The sequence below is a fragment of the Dermacentor albipictus genome, chromosome 1 (genome assembly GCF_038994185.2).
Source record: "Dermacentor albipictus isolate Rhodes 1998 colony chromosome 1, USDA_Dalb.pri_finalv2, whole genome shotgun sequence".
NCBI classification, from domain to species: Eukaryota; Metazoa; Arthropoda; class Arachnida; order Ixodida; family Ixodidae; genus Dermacentor; species Dermacentor albipictus.
In genome coordinates this window covers 229,740,726-229,754,259 of record NC_091821.1, presented here as the reverse complement: position 1 = coordinate 229,754,259, position 13,534 = coordinate 229,740,726, and the positions used below count along the sequence as shown (strand labels likewise).

The 13,534-nt window shown below is 41.0% G+C and overlaps 1 protein-coding gene across 5 annotated transcripts in view; it reads right to left on the bottom strand.

Annotated features, from left to right (window-relative positions):
• kat80 (katanin 80) overlaps positions 1 to 13,534 on the bottom strand; it is a 204,711-nt gene that overhangs the window by 39,225 nt on the left and 151,952 nt on the right. For 4 of the 5 annotated variants that reach the window (XM_070531014.1, XM_070531010.1, XM_070531012.1 and 1 more), the window contains 3 exons: positions 10,009 to 10,177; positions 4,756 to 4,938; positions 1,007 to 1,177 (listed from right to left, as the gene is read on the bottom strand). In XM_070531014.1, the coding sequence (XP_070387115.1) occupies positions 1,007 to 1,177; positions 4,756 to 4,938; positions 10,009 to 10,177 (523 nt within the window). The remainder of the gene's footprint in view (positions 1 to 1,006; positions 1,178 to 4,755; positions 4,939 to 10,008; positions 10,178 to 13,534) is intronic. The other variant, XM_070531011.1, reaches the window with a different exon arrangement.

Here is a 13,534-nt window from a genome sequence, read left to right as displayed (position 1 = left end):
ACTTCTTACGATATTAATCCCTGCATAATTCCAGCAGTGGTGCGGCCTACATCACCTCACAGGATTAAAAGAGCCACACACATTTTGCGATATTGATCAGCCAGTTGACAGTGAAGTTTGCTTATTGTAATTTTCCTTATGGGCCATGTTTAAAATGTAAGAGTGGTAAAAACACAATCAGCATGAATGGAAGCCTTGCTTTTACCAAAAATGTGCGGGTATTAATATGCTGTCTGTAGATTGTGATTGCCATTACATTGGCCAGAAAAAACTACCAGCCAAACGCTACACCTAAACACTAGCTCCAGCTCTCACTGTCAATTTCTGCCTGGTTCCTGCGAGCAAAAACAGTACGACTTAGGATGTGTGTCAACCAAAGTGCCCAGCTCGCAAATAGCATAGTGATGAGTTTCCTCTGCCGCTTCTGCAGAGATACTTCCCATGAAGACTATGGCTGTGTGTATACAATGTGTCAAAGCTCCGTTCAATTGAGTGTGCAGTGTAAAATTGCTTTCATTTGTCATAAAACATATGACTGAAAGAGTGAATGAAAAAAAGAAGGAAACAAACAAAAGTACATGATTTTTTCAGCATTCTAGAGGAGTGTGAAAAATTCATCAAATCGCAAATTTATTGAAACTGGGGTTCAATTACATTCTTTCCCAAGTCGCCACAACCAATGCATTCAAGACCAGTGCACTCTTGGATGGTGGAAACTATCACAAGAGCCTCGCAGCAGGCCTCAGCCCTGAAAAAAAATGCTTCTCCTGCACATCATATCAACCCTTCCTCTAACTGTTGACAAGTACAATCATCCCCAGAATTTGTAGGAATATAGCCGATGATGATTACAGATGTCGTGAGGCCACGAATCTGGAAATCTTTGGGAAATTATGTACAAATTTTGACGTTTTCTGTGGTACAAAAAGGGTCAAGTAACCTTGAAAATTTTTTGAACGATTACAACAATACAAGTAGCTTCTTATCGGTAATATAGCAATCTTACCTTGGGATCCTTTGTGCTCCACTGGGCCAGAACAATTTTTATATTCTTTAGACGATGGTGTAGTACTGCCAATAGAGTCTTGTGCTGCTCAGCAATTGTGCTCAATGCTTCGGCCTCTGACATCTCCGGGATACCAGCACTGCCCAGGCGTAGACTTGCTTGCAAGTGCCGCTATAAGAGGTGCCAAGCAAGGAGTTTACATGAGCCTGTTGTGCCTCAGTGTCCATAGGAAATAAGGTGAAGATCACAAGTGCAAGTGTCAATTTTCGAATAAGAATCAAATACTACACACTAACAGTTAGCATTTTTATTTGACAGGAACTATTGGGTATTTTTGAATCTCTGAAACTAAACAAGCTTTTCACAACAACCAAATGTTAATTAACGTCTGGTTACTGTTCTCCGTCTGTTAAACAAAGTATCACAAATTATCACAGTTGAGACAATGACAAAAGGTTTTGAAGCACTGCCGAGAAAAAGAAAAGGTCATCCAAGCTTTGTTTTCGGTTTCGCGGCCAATACATGACAACTTCTAATTTTTGCTTGTAGCCTGTCATTTCGTGTTTCTGGCAGTATAGCAATTTCATAGTTTTTAACTTTTACGCTACAAACATGTGATGTTTTCTTTGCAATGGGCCATTTTACATGTCTTGCTTTCTATTTTAAACATTACTTCCTCAATATTCATCACATTGGATTTATCCTAGTTCATTGCATAGGTCCCAATATTAGCTACATAAATGCCAATGCTTTACTCAATTCAGCAATTAATTACTTATCACGGCTGGCACGACTAGCACTTTTACCACATTTTATGACAAAAATTACCTGCTAAAACATAAAATGAATCATTTTCTGCACTTTGAATAGTTGCTTAGTTAAAATAAGGCATGTTAATTCAGGAAAAAGAACTTAATTAAATCCTGGCTTCCGATTTAAAGAATTGTTTTTATGTGTGGCCTACCACCTTAACTTGGCCATGATATTGATTTAATGTGTGCACCGAGTGTGACATTACTTTCATCTTGCTTTGAAAGGGCATAGCTTCTTTGCCCAGTAAAACACAGGCAGCAAAATTCTAAAGACTAGATAGAAAAAACAGTTGCAATTCTTTTTTTACCCTTTATGACGAGTTCATGATCTCAGCAAAAATTCTACCCAACAATGTGTAAAATCCAATGACAAAAGGCTGAAAGAATGGACTGGGAAAGGAATTGTTAAGAAGCATGACCCTCAGTTTCGAAGCATGCTTTTTGTTCAAGCAGAAAAATTTAAAACACGCTTCTCACCAGCTGAACTTCTTTGTATAGCTACCCATGCACAGGAATTTCGATGCCTTTACAACTTTGTTTTTCCTGTGACCTCCAAAACGACACTAAAGACAAGCATTATGTTCAGCCAAAGTGATAGCTTGCTGCTCCAAAACACAGGATTGGCATTACCACTGTGAAAATAAGCTACCGGGTGCCATGTATATAACGTTCCATTCACAGTTCAGAAATTCTACCCAACCACCAAGAAGTCAATATGTTAATTTACACTTTAACACGAATTAAAATACAATATGGCACATTTGAGTGAATTTTCCTAAATAAAAAATCACTGTTCTGCCCCTTCACACTGCTCTGTTTGTGCTATTTGTGCGAGTGTGGCACACACTCTGTGAGGCACTTGAACACAAAACAAACAAAAGGGCCCAGCACAAGATGACCTCCAAAATTCCCATTAATAGGTAGGAACCTTACATAAATCATGCCATTATTCACGTTAAATTTTAATTACGAAGAAGTTGCACGGCTCTTGCAGTTACCATTTTTGCTGCAAATAATCTTTTTTGAACAAAAGAAATGCTACCAGGTTCATAATAGGTTAATCTAATTGTCGAGACTGATTTAATGTTTGTCTCTGGTGTTTCATAAAATGAAAATAGCAAGGATAAAATAAACCAGAAAAAAAAGCAGTATTTCGGAAGTCGGATGTTAGACATTTTAGCTCAAGCCTGTTGTGCAAGTGGTTTTGCTTCTGTTGCTCTAATACAGGACAAAGTGACTTTTTAACCTCTTATATTTAAAATGCCATGTTTCAGGGCAAAGATGCACTGATGCTATCATTGAGAGTCTGATAGGCTGGATACATGCCATGCATTTAGATCATGTAGAAGAATCACTGTACAAGACTTCAGTCCATAGAGGTTTACACAGAAGAAAACATAATGTAAACTCCGATGTGAACCGAATTTACTCACGTAATGCCCACCCTTGTGCAAAACCTGCACCCGCCCTTTGGAGTGTGAAAAAGGTTTCACTAAGCCCCACACCATGTGCTGGTTAATTTCTGCAAGCTGCTGCTACTAGATGGCACTAGTTGTACTGCAAACGATAGCATTACCGTAAACATATGTTGCACTGAGCACCAAACCGCAACTTCGTTCGCCAACTCCACCAAAGCAGCATGGCAGGTGTGGCGGCCCTGTTTAGGCCTGGTCAGCAGGCACGGTGGTTGGCAAGCGGTTACAGCAACTTTGACCTTAGAATTTTTGTACCAGCAGACAACACTGGTGACCAGGCATGAGATCACATGCATGGGCTGGACTGATTGCAACGTGCACGAAGCAGACTTTGGGATTCCAAGCAAGCAGCCGGCAAGTACTGCATATGCCTACCAAGTTCATCTGTAGGCTTACTGGACAAAACAGTGAAAGCTTGTGTGTGGGCATCAAGTCAGTAAAGCTCCAAATTGGTCTTGCATAGCACAGCCCAAACTCACAGTGGCTAGAATCAAGGACATGTGTAGGTATCTGCACTTTGCGAGGACCCAAAACACACAATCAGCCCACGATGGGTGAACATGAAATGCACCTGTAACCTTGGCAATCAAAAAATTTCAAGTAAACTTTATTTCAATGAAGCACATCACTGAGCAAAAGCTTGTAAAATAATTTTGTGCTGTGCTGGCTCTCTAAAAAACAAAAAAAGGACAATTATACCGTCGAAATTTTCTTTTTTAGACTGCCCGATAATTTGGACATTTTCGAAGTGTTCTTAGTGTCCGAAAGTCGGTCGGTGACTGTAAATGTTTTCAGTCGGCAGCTAGTGGTTACGTTATTTTAGGTAGTAGTCTAAGCGCTGTTCGAAGATTCAGTGAGTAGCTATAAGTCTGCCTCGTTTAAGGCCCGCACTAACTAAAATTTTCAGAGAAAAAGTCCGGGTCTTACATGAGTAAGTACAGTAGGTAATAAGTTCATTTTGTTTTACTTGATTTTGGCATACCAAATTCCATGCTGGTATTTCGTTAAGATTATGTATTAATGCTTTAAATACCTTTTTGTTTTAGACAAAGGTTTCTCTATGTCATATTTAGGTGGACAAATTTTCCTCCCTTCCATACAGCAATATTGCCCTTCAAATTATATTTGAATTTATAATATACCCAATCTTGTACAGTACTTATCATACACTTGAAGTGCAACAGAATATTTTTGGTCCCAATGCATCATTTATAGAGCAAGTCACTTTGCGTGCAATTGGTGGCATGCCAATACATCTACACCATGTTTCCTAATTGACTCAAAAAATCTACAAAAGCACTTGCCATCTGCTGTTTGTCAGCACATTTGTTCATTGCATTCTGCCCCAACAACAGCTCAGGCATACATCCACATGGCTAAGCAATACCCAAGCGATGTGTAATAGAGTCTAGAAGAAGAGCAATCAATACTATTCATTTTGCTTGGGCTAGCAATTGCTCACCGGAAGAAACTCATCAAGATCCAGGCCTGCTGGAGTGTCCCTCTGTGAAGGCACATAGTCCACTGACTGCTTCTGTTCAGGGTGAACAACGGCTTTTTGTGGTGGTGCCAGGGCTTCTTTGCTGTCAGGCAGCACACTCATGACAGGGCGCACTATTGAAACTGTTGAGCTGCTTTCCACTACCTGCAAGAGCACACGAGCTTCATGAAACCTTTGTAAGCATCAAGTGGCAAATCAGAGTAACACTGCAACACCCATCCTCTATTGAACAACGCAAGAGTTGAGTGTAGCATTAAGTGCCTGTACAGATGAAAATGACATCTAACATAATCAGCAGTCATCCAGGTAACAAAGCACTGCTGGAAAAAACTTAGCTAGCATTGCCACTAAATAAAGGTCATCTACAGGGAAAAGAGCACCTAGGTGGCATGTACACAAACATCCTGGCACAAATGGACCTGAGGAGACACTGTAGTACCACCTGGAACCAGTGCCAAAGTGATATTCATTCTTTTGGTTTGTTTTTCTGATGCAACCTTTTGAATACAGTTGCAATAATGGAAAACAATGGTGACTGACACCAGAGACGTTTAACTACATCCCTTCTCGATAGTCGTCAGCAGCACTGTGGAAGCTACAGGACTCCATGGCCGATAGGAAGGCTGAATGCCCCTCAAGATGTGTTCATCCACATCCGTATCATTTGCTCGGCAGCTGCTGAATTCGCGGTGTACGATATGCATGCAGAAAAAGTTCAAACGAGTCATGTATCGCTGTAACGTATCATGTACCAAGCAAAAACAAAACTCTCATACTGCCAGTAATAAGGCAGTAACGGCCAGAACCTATATTCGACTGTGCCAGGACGTTGCATGTGTATGCCTCATACCTTCAGCAGCACTGCAAATTGCATTACTTCCATAAATATGAGAATAGCAATGAAAACAAGCATACATTATTATATGATGAGGATCATGCTCTCAAAAGCAGGTCTGTTACAGCACACTGAGGGCCGCAATAAGGTGACCATTGCTCACAGCCTTGAATAGTCGAGTTGTTCCTCAGCCTTAAATTGATGCCTATATATCAAAAATAAGCAGCTCAAATGTAATGTTTGAATCTAAATGGTGCAAAGCTTGCATAGCAAGTTAGCAGCAGTAGTGGATGACATGAGAACAGCGTCGTCACCTAGTAGCTGTCTGTGTCACAAGGATGAAGGCGATGTATGATGCTTGTTGAGAAAAGAATGTTGATGAGAGGTGTATGCACAGAGAAGTACAATACACATCTAAATGCTAGAAGTGAGCGAATATCAACTTTTTCAAATACGAATCGAATACGAATAGTAGTAAGTTGCAAATCACATATCAAATACCCAAATGCCAATGCACACATTTATGGCAGTAATATTTATTTCGGTATAGTTAGGAACCACGCTTATCAGACAGCTATCGAAGAAAATAAGGATCAGTTTTAAACACAAAATCACTAATTGTCATTAAAAGAACTGCATGAATAGCCTCTCGACATCTTTAGAGCCTGGTTGCAAGCAAGCTAGCCAAGAATTAATGGCTGCTGTAGCTTTCCAGAAATGCTAGATAAATGGTTGCCAAAAAAAGATCAGAAGTCATGGGAAAAAAAAGAGAAAAGATAAAAAAGAAAAGAAATAAAGAACTGCTGAACGACTTCTGTGTTGTAGACACATGTATTAGGGCCCATTGCAAGAAAACCATCACTGGGGGTAGCCAAGGATTGGTTGTTGATGAGCCAAGGATTGATTGTTGAAGATAAAACTGATATAACTGCTACATGACGAGACTGCCAAACACGCTAAATCACAGACTACATGCAAAAAGTACTGGTTGTCATGTAGGCTTGTGCTGTGAAACTGAAAATAAAAGTTGCATCACCCAATTTGTTTCTGCATTGCTTCAAAAACTTTTGTTATTGCTTTACTTCTGATAAGTTACGATACTTTGTTTAGCAGACAGTGAACAGTAACCAGACTATATGCAAAATATTTGGTTACTTCCTAATAATCAAAAATACTGAATAGTTCATTCTCGAATACGAATATGAATACTAGTTAGTATGCAATATTCAAATCATATTCAAAAGTTTGAATGTTCACCCACTCCTCGTAAATACATTTATGGCTTCATAGCCCTTGTGTCACACTGGTACATCCATTTTGGGGGATTGGGCAAGAATGGGTATTCCCATGGGCACATACCACATGCCATCATACCCAGTGACCCAAGTTTCTACTCGGCCAGACGGTATCCAGCATAAAGCTATTTGGACACATACCCAGCGGCCGAAGTTGTCTATTTAAATATATATCCACAAATATATACGGTGATGAAACGAAGATGAACGCCACACCCAGGGGTTCGCTTTAAGAAAGAAAGGTTCGCTTTAAAAACTGTAGAACATTTTCATTCAAGCAAGATTTTAATATGCATGGAAAGCAAGGTCTTGCAATTTCCAATGTACGACACCTGATTATAATACCCAATGCATAACACAAGTGGCGCTACCATGCTGGCCTTACTCATCCATCTATTTCATCAGCAAGCCACACTGAGCTGATCCCTTATTTATCCAAATGTTAATAAGGGGAAATGAGATGTCCATCCAAACGTAGCTAAGTGCTTCTCTCCACCTTGCGGGTTTCCGCAGAATTATTACATCATATCTAAATCTTCATAAGACTGTCTTCATAGTTGAGAGTGGATAAAGCACAGGGTAATTTAAGACAGCTGATAAATTCAGTTATGAAGATGGGTGTGCAACAATAACGACAAGAATGATGTAACCACTTTTTCTGCAGGTTTTTTCTTCAGTCAAGGTAGAAAAGGCCTTTATGTTGTTTTTTTGTTCTCACTCAGCTGCAATGCTGACTGCAAGTTGACATTTTATAGTGCAGTTCAAAGCTCACATTTGTGCAAGTGCTTCCCTTAAGAAGATGCAAAAGTTGCGTTGGCTGATGTGTCATTGCCAGAAATGCTGGTGTCATGCATGTATAAAGAAATATTCCGACATGGTAACTTGATATATTAGGCTATGGTGCTCTACACATAACAAATATAGTAAGAGCAAAGCTTGTTACATTCTCATAGGAGCCATTGCTGCATGCAAGAGAACAGACACAGTATTTGACAATGAAGAGGGAACATGAGACCACAAACGTTTATCAGTAAGCTTTGAAGCAGTGAAAAATACTTACAGTGAGAAAACGAAAGAGGGAAAAGAGAGCTCGAAGGAGACAGAAAGAGCTAGTCATGTAGCCGGTTTGAAACACTTTTCAGCATTTGTTAACAGCTTCTATTTAACTTTCCAACATTGTTAAATTTGTTAAATTATGGGGTTTTACATGCCAAATCCATGAGGCACGCTGTAGTGGGCGACTCTGGATTAATTTTTACCACTTGTGGTTCTTTAACATGCACCTAATCTAAGCAAACGGGTGCTTTTTGCATTTCGCCCCCATCGAAATGCAGCCGTCGTGGCCGGCATTTGATCCCGCAACTTCATACTTGACGTAATAGTTGTGCAGAAACCCACAAGGCGGAGAGAAATAATTATTAAAGGGAAAATGAGACATCCGCCCAAACGTAGTTAATTGCTACAAAGCAATTAGCTCAGATGGTAGAGCGGCTACCCCGGAAAGGCTGTGGTCCCGGGTTCGAGTCCCGGGCCAGGACGAATATTTCTTCAACTGTGAGGCTTTTCTTTCGAGGAACTTGTACGAGTTTCCTTTGTAGCAATTAGCTAGGTTTGGGTGGATGCCTCATTTTCCCTTTATTAATGACCTTGTGCTTAGCAGCACAACACCAAAGCCACTAAGTAACCACGGCGGGTCTTTCCAACATTGTCCAACACTCCTGAAAACTGCAACCCTGCACCGACATCATGGCACAGGCACAGTTTAGATGACAAATAATATATGTATGGTGACATTGCATTGATAACTTTCTTCCCTACACCTTACTTTTGCAGCTCCAGATGGCAGTACAGTCTACACTCATTACAACGAGCCCACGTACAGCTGACTTTCGGATATAACGGACCATATTTCAGCCTTAGTTTGTTCTCCCTATTTTATTAATGCAACAAAGTTCGCTTTTAACGGACCACTACAATTGACTATCGGCTACAGTGAACGAAAAGAGCGGCAATTTTTTATTATTTTTTTTAAATTGGGCACATAAGACGTGCTATTGCCATGTCCATACGGGCTGAAAACTGACTTGCAAGGGTCAGCCGACGATAGCAGCTCAATATTGCGTGCGAAAGGGAGGAAGGCGGGGCGGAAAGGCGTCGTGTCGTCTTCTTTCACGCGCTAGGCACATGGAAGGGGGGGGGGGGGGACTCTACTCTGATGGCGGCTGCTTCCAGCGCGGCCGTCATTTCTTGAAAGCAATCTGCAATGTGGACAAAGTGTTCGCCCGCACGAGTGCCATATCCTGAAAGTGACCTGCTATGTGAACAAAGTGCGCACCCGCGTGGACCGCATCTTCAAAGCTATCTGCGATGTGGACAAAGTGCGTCCAGTGCTGGTAGCCTCGCATGCGCTGCGATTTCGACGTTTAGTTCGCGTTGAAGCGAGAGACAGCCCGAAGGTCAATCTGCTCAATGCTGCTGCCACGCTTGTCTTGCTTAATTTCCTATCGCAATCGATGCTTCACCTTTCAGGTGAAACTGCAACTTTTTGTGTTTTTTGTTTTGTTTTGTTTTTACTTTGGACGTTCGTCTCTCACTCTTTGCAATAAAGTTGTTAGACATTGCGCTGAGAGTTTTGCAGCTGAGGTGTTTCGGATATTACGGACTTCGGATAAAACGGACGTTTTTTGCCGGATTATCAAGGTTCGTTAAAACGAGAGTCGACTGTATTAAGTTATTTTTTTCTGTTTGTAGGCATAGTAGCCTCAGAGTGGTAACAAGTGATGCCTTATGTCCCTCGAGTTGCATGCTTAATAAAACAATTTGTGCTATCAAGAGTGCCCACTCGCACGTCTCTCAATAATTTTCGCTGAATGCTTTTACTTTGAATTATATATCACATTATACAGTTTGTTTCCAAGACTGTTCATGACTGCACTGTCAAGTTGCTGAACCATTGCTCAAAAATCTGAGCAACCATGTTACAGAAGATGTTTAGCCATAGTTACTCAAGGTAAGAACATTATTGGGAACATAGCAGCATGAAATAAAACCGAACGGTATTTGTATTAGTAATAAGTAGCTTACTTGTGACGATGACGTGCGCACCATGGCAGTGGCCTTCTCAATAGGCTTCCCCAAGCTGGTTGCAATGGCGGAGATTGGACCCGTGGGCATGGCGCGAGTGGTTACTTTGCTGGGAAGAACACTTGCTGGCACAGGTATGTTGGTAGGCACCACTCCTACAGAGCTGTAGCTGCCAAAAATGGAAGAAAACACACCTTGTTAGCAAGAGCCAAGGCTCACAAAATTTGAACAGGTGTTCATCATATGAACATTATAGGGCTAGTCCCAAAAATATAAGCACAATGCTTAAAGAATCTGTGCTTAAAGTGCTGCTTCTACTAACATGAGTAAATGGCAAAGCTACCAGTTTGCATAGAACTCTTTTATAGCACCTACCACTGCTATTAGATCAAGCTGCTGGCACAGCATAATATAAATATTTATTTCTGTTGCTCAGGCAATAGTATTTCTTGACTGCTTACTCAGTTCAACAGCAATGAGGTGTGAACACTACCACAGGCATCTGTTACAACTGATCCATCACTACCATAAGAAAAAATGGCTTGATTAAGGCAGCTGCACTTACGAACTATGTTGACCATAGTTTTGTCAGACCATCAAAGGGGCACTGAACTACCCATTGGGCTTGGTGAAAAAATAGTCTGCAAATAGCATACGCTGCTGTGAACATGTCAGCCAAATTTTGCAGTTGTATGTGGCACGCGTATCTTGAAAGCAGAGCGCGAAGCCACCCTTTCTCTCAAATGCTCTATTTTCACCAGAAGCCTACTCCTCACTCTTTTGTGGACACTATATTTCGTAATACAGCAGATTGCCATATGCAACTGCTATTGGCCAATAGCTGACATCAATCAAGAAGGGCGTCTGGATCAGTGCGCTTCTTCCTACTGTTACTGTGTATATTAATTGACGCAGTTTAATAAACAGGCTGAAGTAAGTGATAATCTGCATTCAAATTTCAATAACAATTACACACCTCTGGAAGAAGACTACTATCGCCTGCTCACAGTCGGTTGTGGCCGCCTGGGTAGGAATTAAAGTTTGGCCGCCCTGCTTATCGGTGTCGTAGCCATCGGGTCTCGCTAATTTCGAATAGTTTTGCACACTCAACTAGCCTCAAACCACGTAAAACTTAAGGTCAGACTACATGCATACTTGCCAGCAACTGCTCACTCCTGGCCACTTCTGGCTCGATGCCTTGGCAGATTTCGCTTTCTAATGAGCTATAGATAGCACTTCAAAGTGTGCAGGTTGGATGTGGCTACTATCTGTCGGTCAAGCTGGTGCAGGACAAAGCCAGTCCACATCACATAGCACAGCCACATATGAGCATATGAGCACGAGTGCGCACTCTAGCTCTGTTGAGCACTAAGCAAACGCTGATATTGTACGTAGCCGTTGGTCTGCTATGTAGCATATATACTGCGGCCGCCGCGGGGTGCCGCAACGAGTCAACTGGCTGAGCTCACTGTGGCTTGCTAAAGACAACTGCGTTTGGCATGTCGTCGGTGGCAAAATTGGAAATAGTGGTGTCTACATGAACAACCAAAACCAAATTTGAACTGTGCTACAGTGATCTTCAGTAGGTGGAATGTTGTGGGCACACCTCTTCCACTATAGCCTTCACAGTGCAAATCATTGAAGAAGGAGCGGGAGCACTGCGAACAGTATGTTTGATTGCCAATAACTCCGCTACTGCTGAACGCATTAAAGAATTTTTTGCAGCAAATTACTTCTGAAATAGTCTCAGTTAACTTCAAATGCCTTTCTCGACTTTGATAAAAAGTGGTTCAGGGCCCCTTTACTTTAACGTAGCAGCTCACTTCTGCAGCACTATCTTCTTGTACTATATAACAATGTGGCTAGAAAAAAAAAAAAAGACTGGAGTCAGCTAGGTATGCAGATGCTGGAGTAGCTAAGTGCCTAGTTAAATCGCTGGTAATCGGGGGCTTCATCCTTTGCTTATAAGTTCAAATTTGATTAGCACATAAATGTTTGCTAACATAAAAAAACCTCTCTAATCACTGCATAATTTACAGTCAAACTTCTCATAAAGAAAACTTCATGGCTTGTAACTTTTAAGAGGTACTATTACAAAGATAACACTTCTTATGATCACTTGTCCTTAGAAACTTAAATGGCATGCTTTACACATCTCTTGTGGCTGCTAGCTAGTGCATTGTCGTTGGTAGAGTCCTATAGCAGTGGTCAGCTATGTTAAAATACATGGGCAAAATAAACATCTACAACTGGGCTTCAGACATTATTTAAACGTAAGCACATTGTCCACAACTATAGTCAAACAGGCCTATACAACAATAAATACTTTTTATATTATGTGACCAATGCCACTGTGCCACATAAAAAAAGAACTGGTTCAAAAAAATCTTGCCTTCGTTTAGCCATAAATGATAGAAATGTTATTCATGTCACACGTACATGCTGCTAAAACTGTTTCGTGCAGCATAACATAACATAACATAACATAACAAAAACAGAGTGCCATGTTGCTGCCTTTCACTTAGCCTTAAAGTCTAAATCACTCCCTCCGCCCATTCAAGGTTGCTCACCAATAGGTTCACACACTGCTTCTTGTTAAATAAGTGCGAGTTAAGCCCATGCAGCCTACATTTGTCAACACGAAATACCTGGCTTAATCACAGACATTCATTAAAGGTAACGGCACTCAGTTGGGAAATGGCCTCGTCAACAAAAGTGGGGGCATAGACAATAACTTCAATGGTGGAAACCGATCAGTGGCAAATAAAGTGTGAATAATCTAAATGACAGTGGCGGTATTTCTGATTGCAGATGCATATCATGCCCAAAAAATTCAGCAAGACTGCATGTTTCAAAATCCGGTCACCATTTTAGTACATCCGTTTAGAATGACCCATGGCAGTCCTGCAAAAAATTGCATATAATTGAGCAAGTCTGGGAAATCAGCTGGTAACTGCAACTTATTTATTATAATGCTTACCACCTAAATGTCATGATGATAGTGACCATGTTATGCTGCACTGGTCATAAAGCAAGTGACAAAGTTGTGAATGCACCACTAAGTGGCTGCCACCAGCACAACTAAGGTTGGCTGCAGTAGTTAATGTGCTCAATTACCAAGTACAAGCACAGAGTCGTGTCAATTGTTATTTTAATGTTAAGACATGCAAATGTAGACCTAATTAACCAATGCTTAAGTGAAATAATTTTGCAAAAGAACCAACAACTGACATCAATGTATCACAGATTATGGTAGAAATGAAAAGAATTAGCTTCATATTGCTAGGATCCAACAGGATGCTAGTGGTTTAGAGATTGCTCTAAAATTTTGAAATGGCACAGAGAGCAAGCCAAGACACTCTACCGTGAAACTTTGGTACTAATGTTGAAGCCACCCTACATCACCAAGAAGTGGTGTATGTTAAGCTAGAAGTCAAAGTGTACAGAACCTTTCATTCAAGAAAGTGCTTGTTTTGAGGCTGCTAGCTAGTGCATTGACGTTGGCAGAGTCCTACAGCAGCTGTCG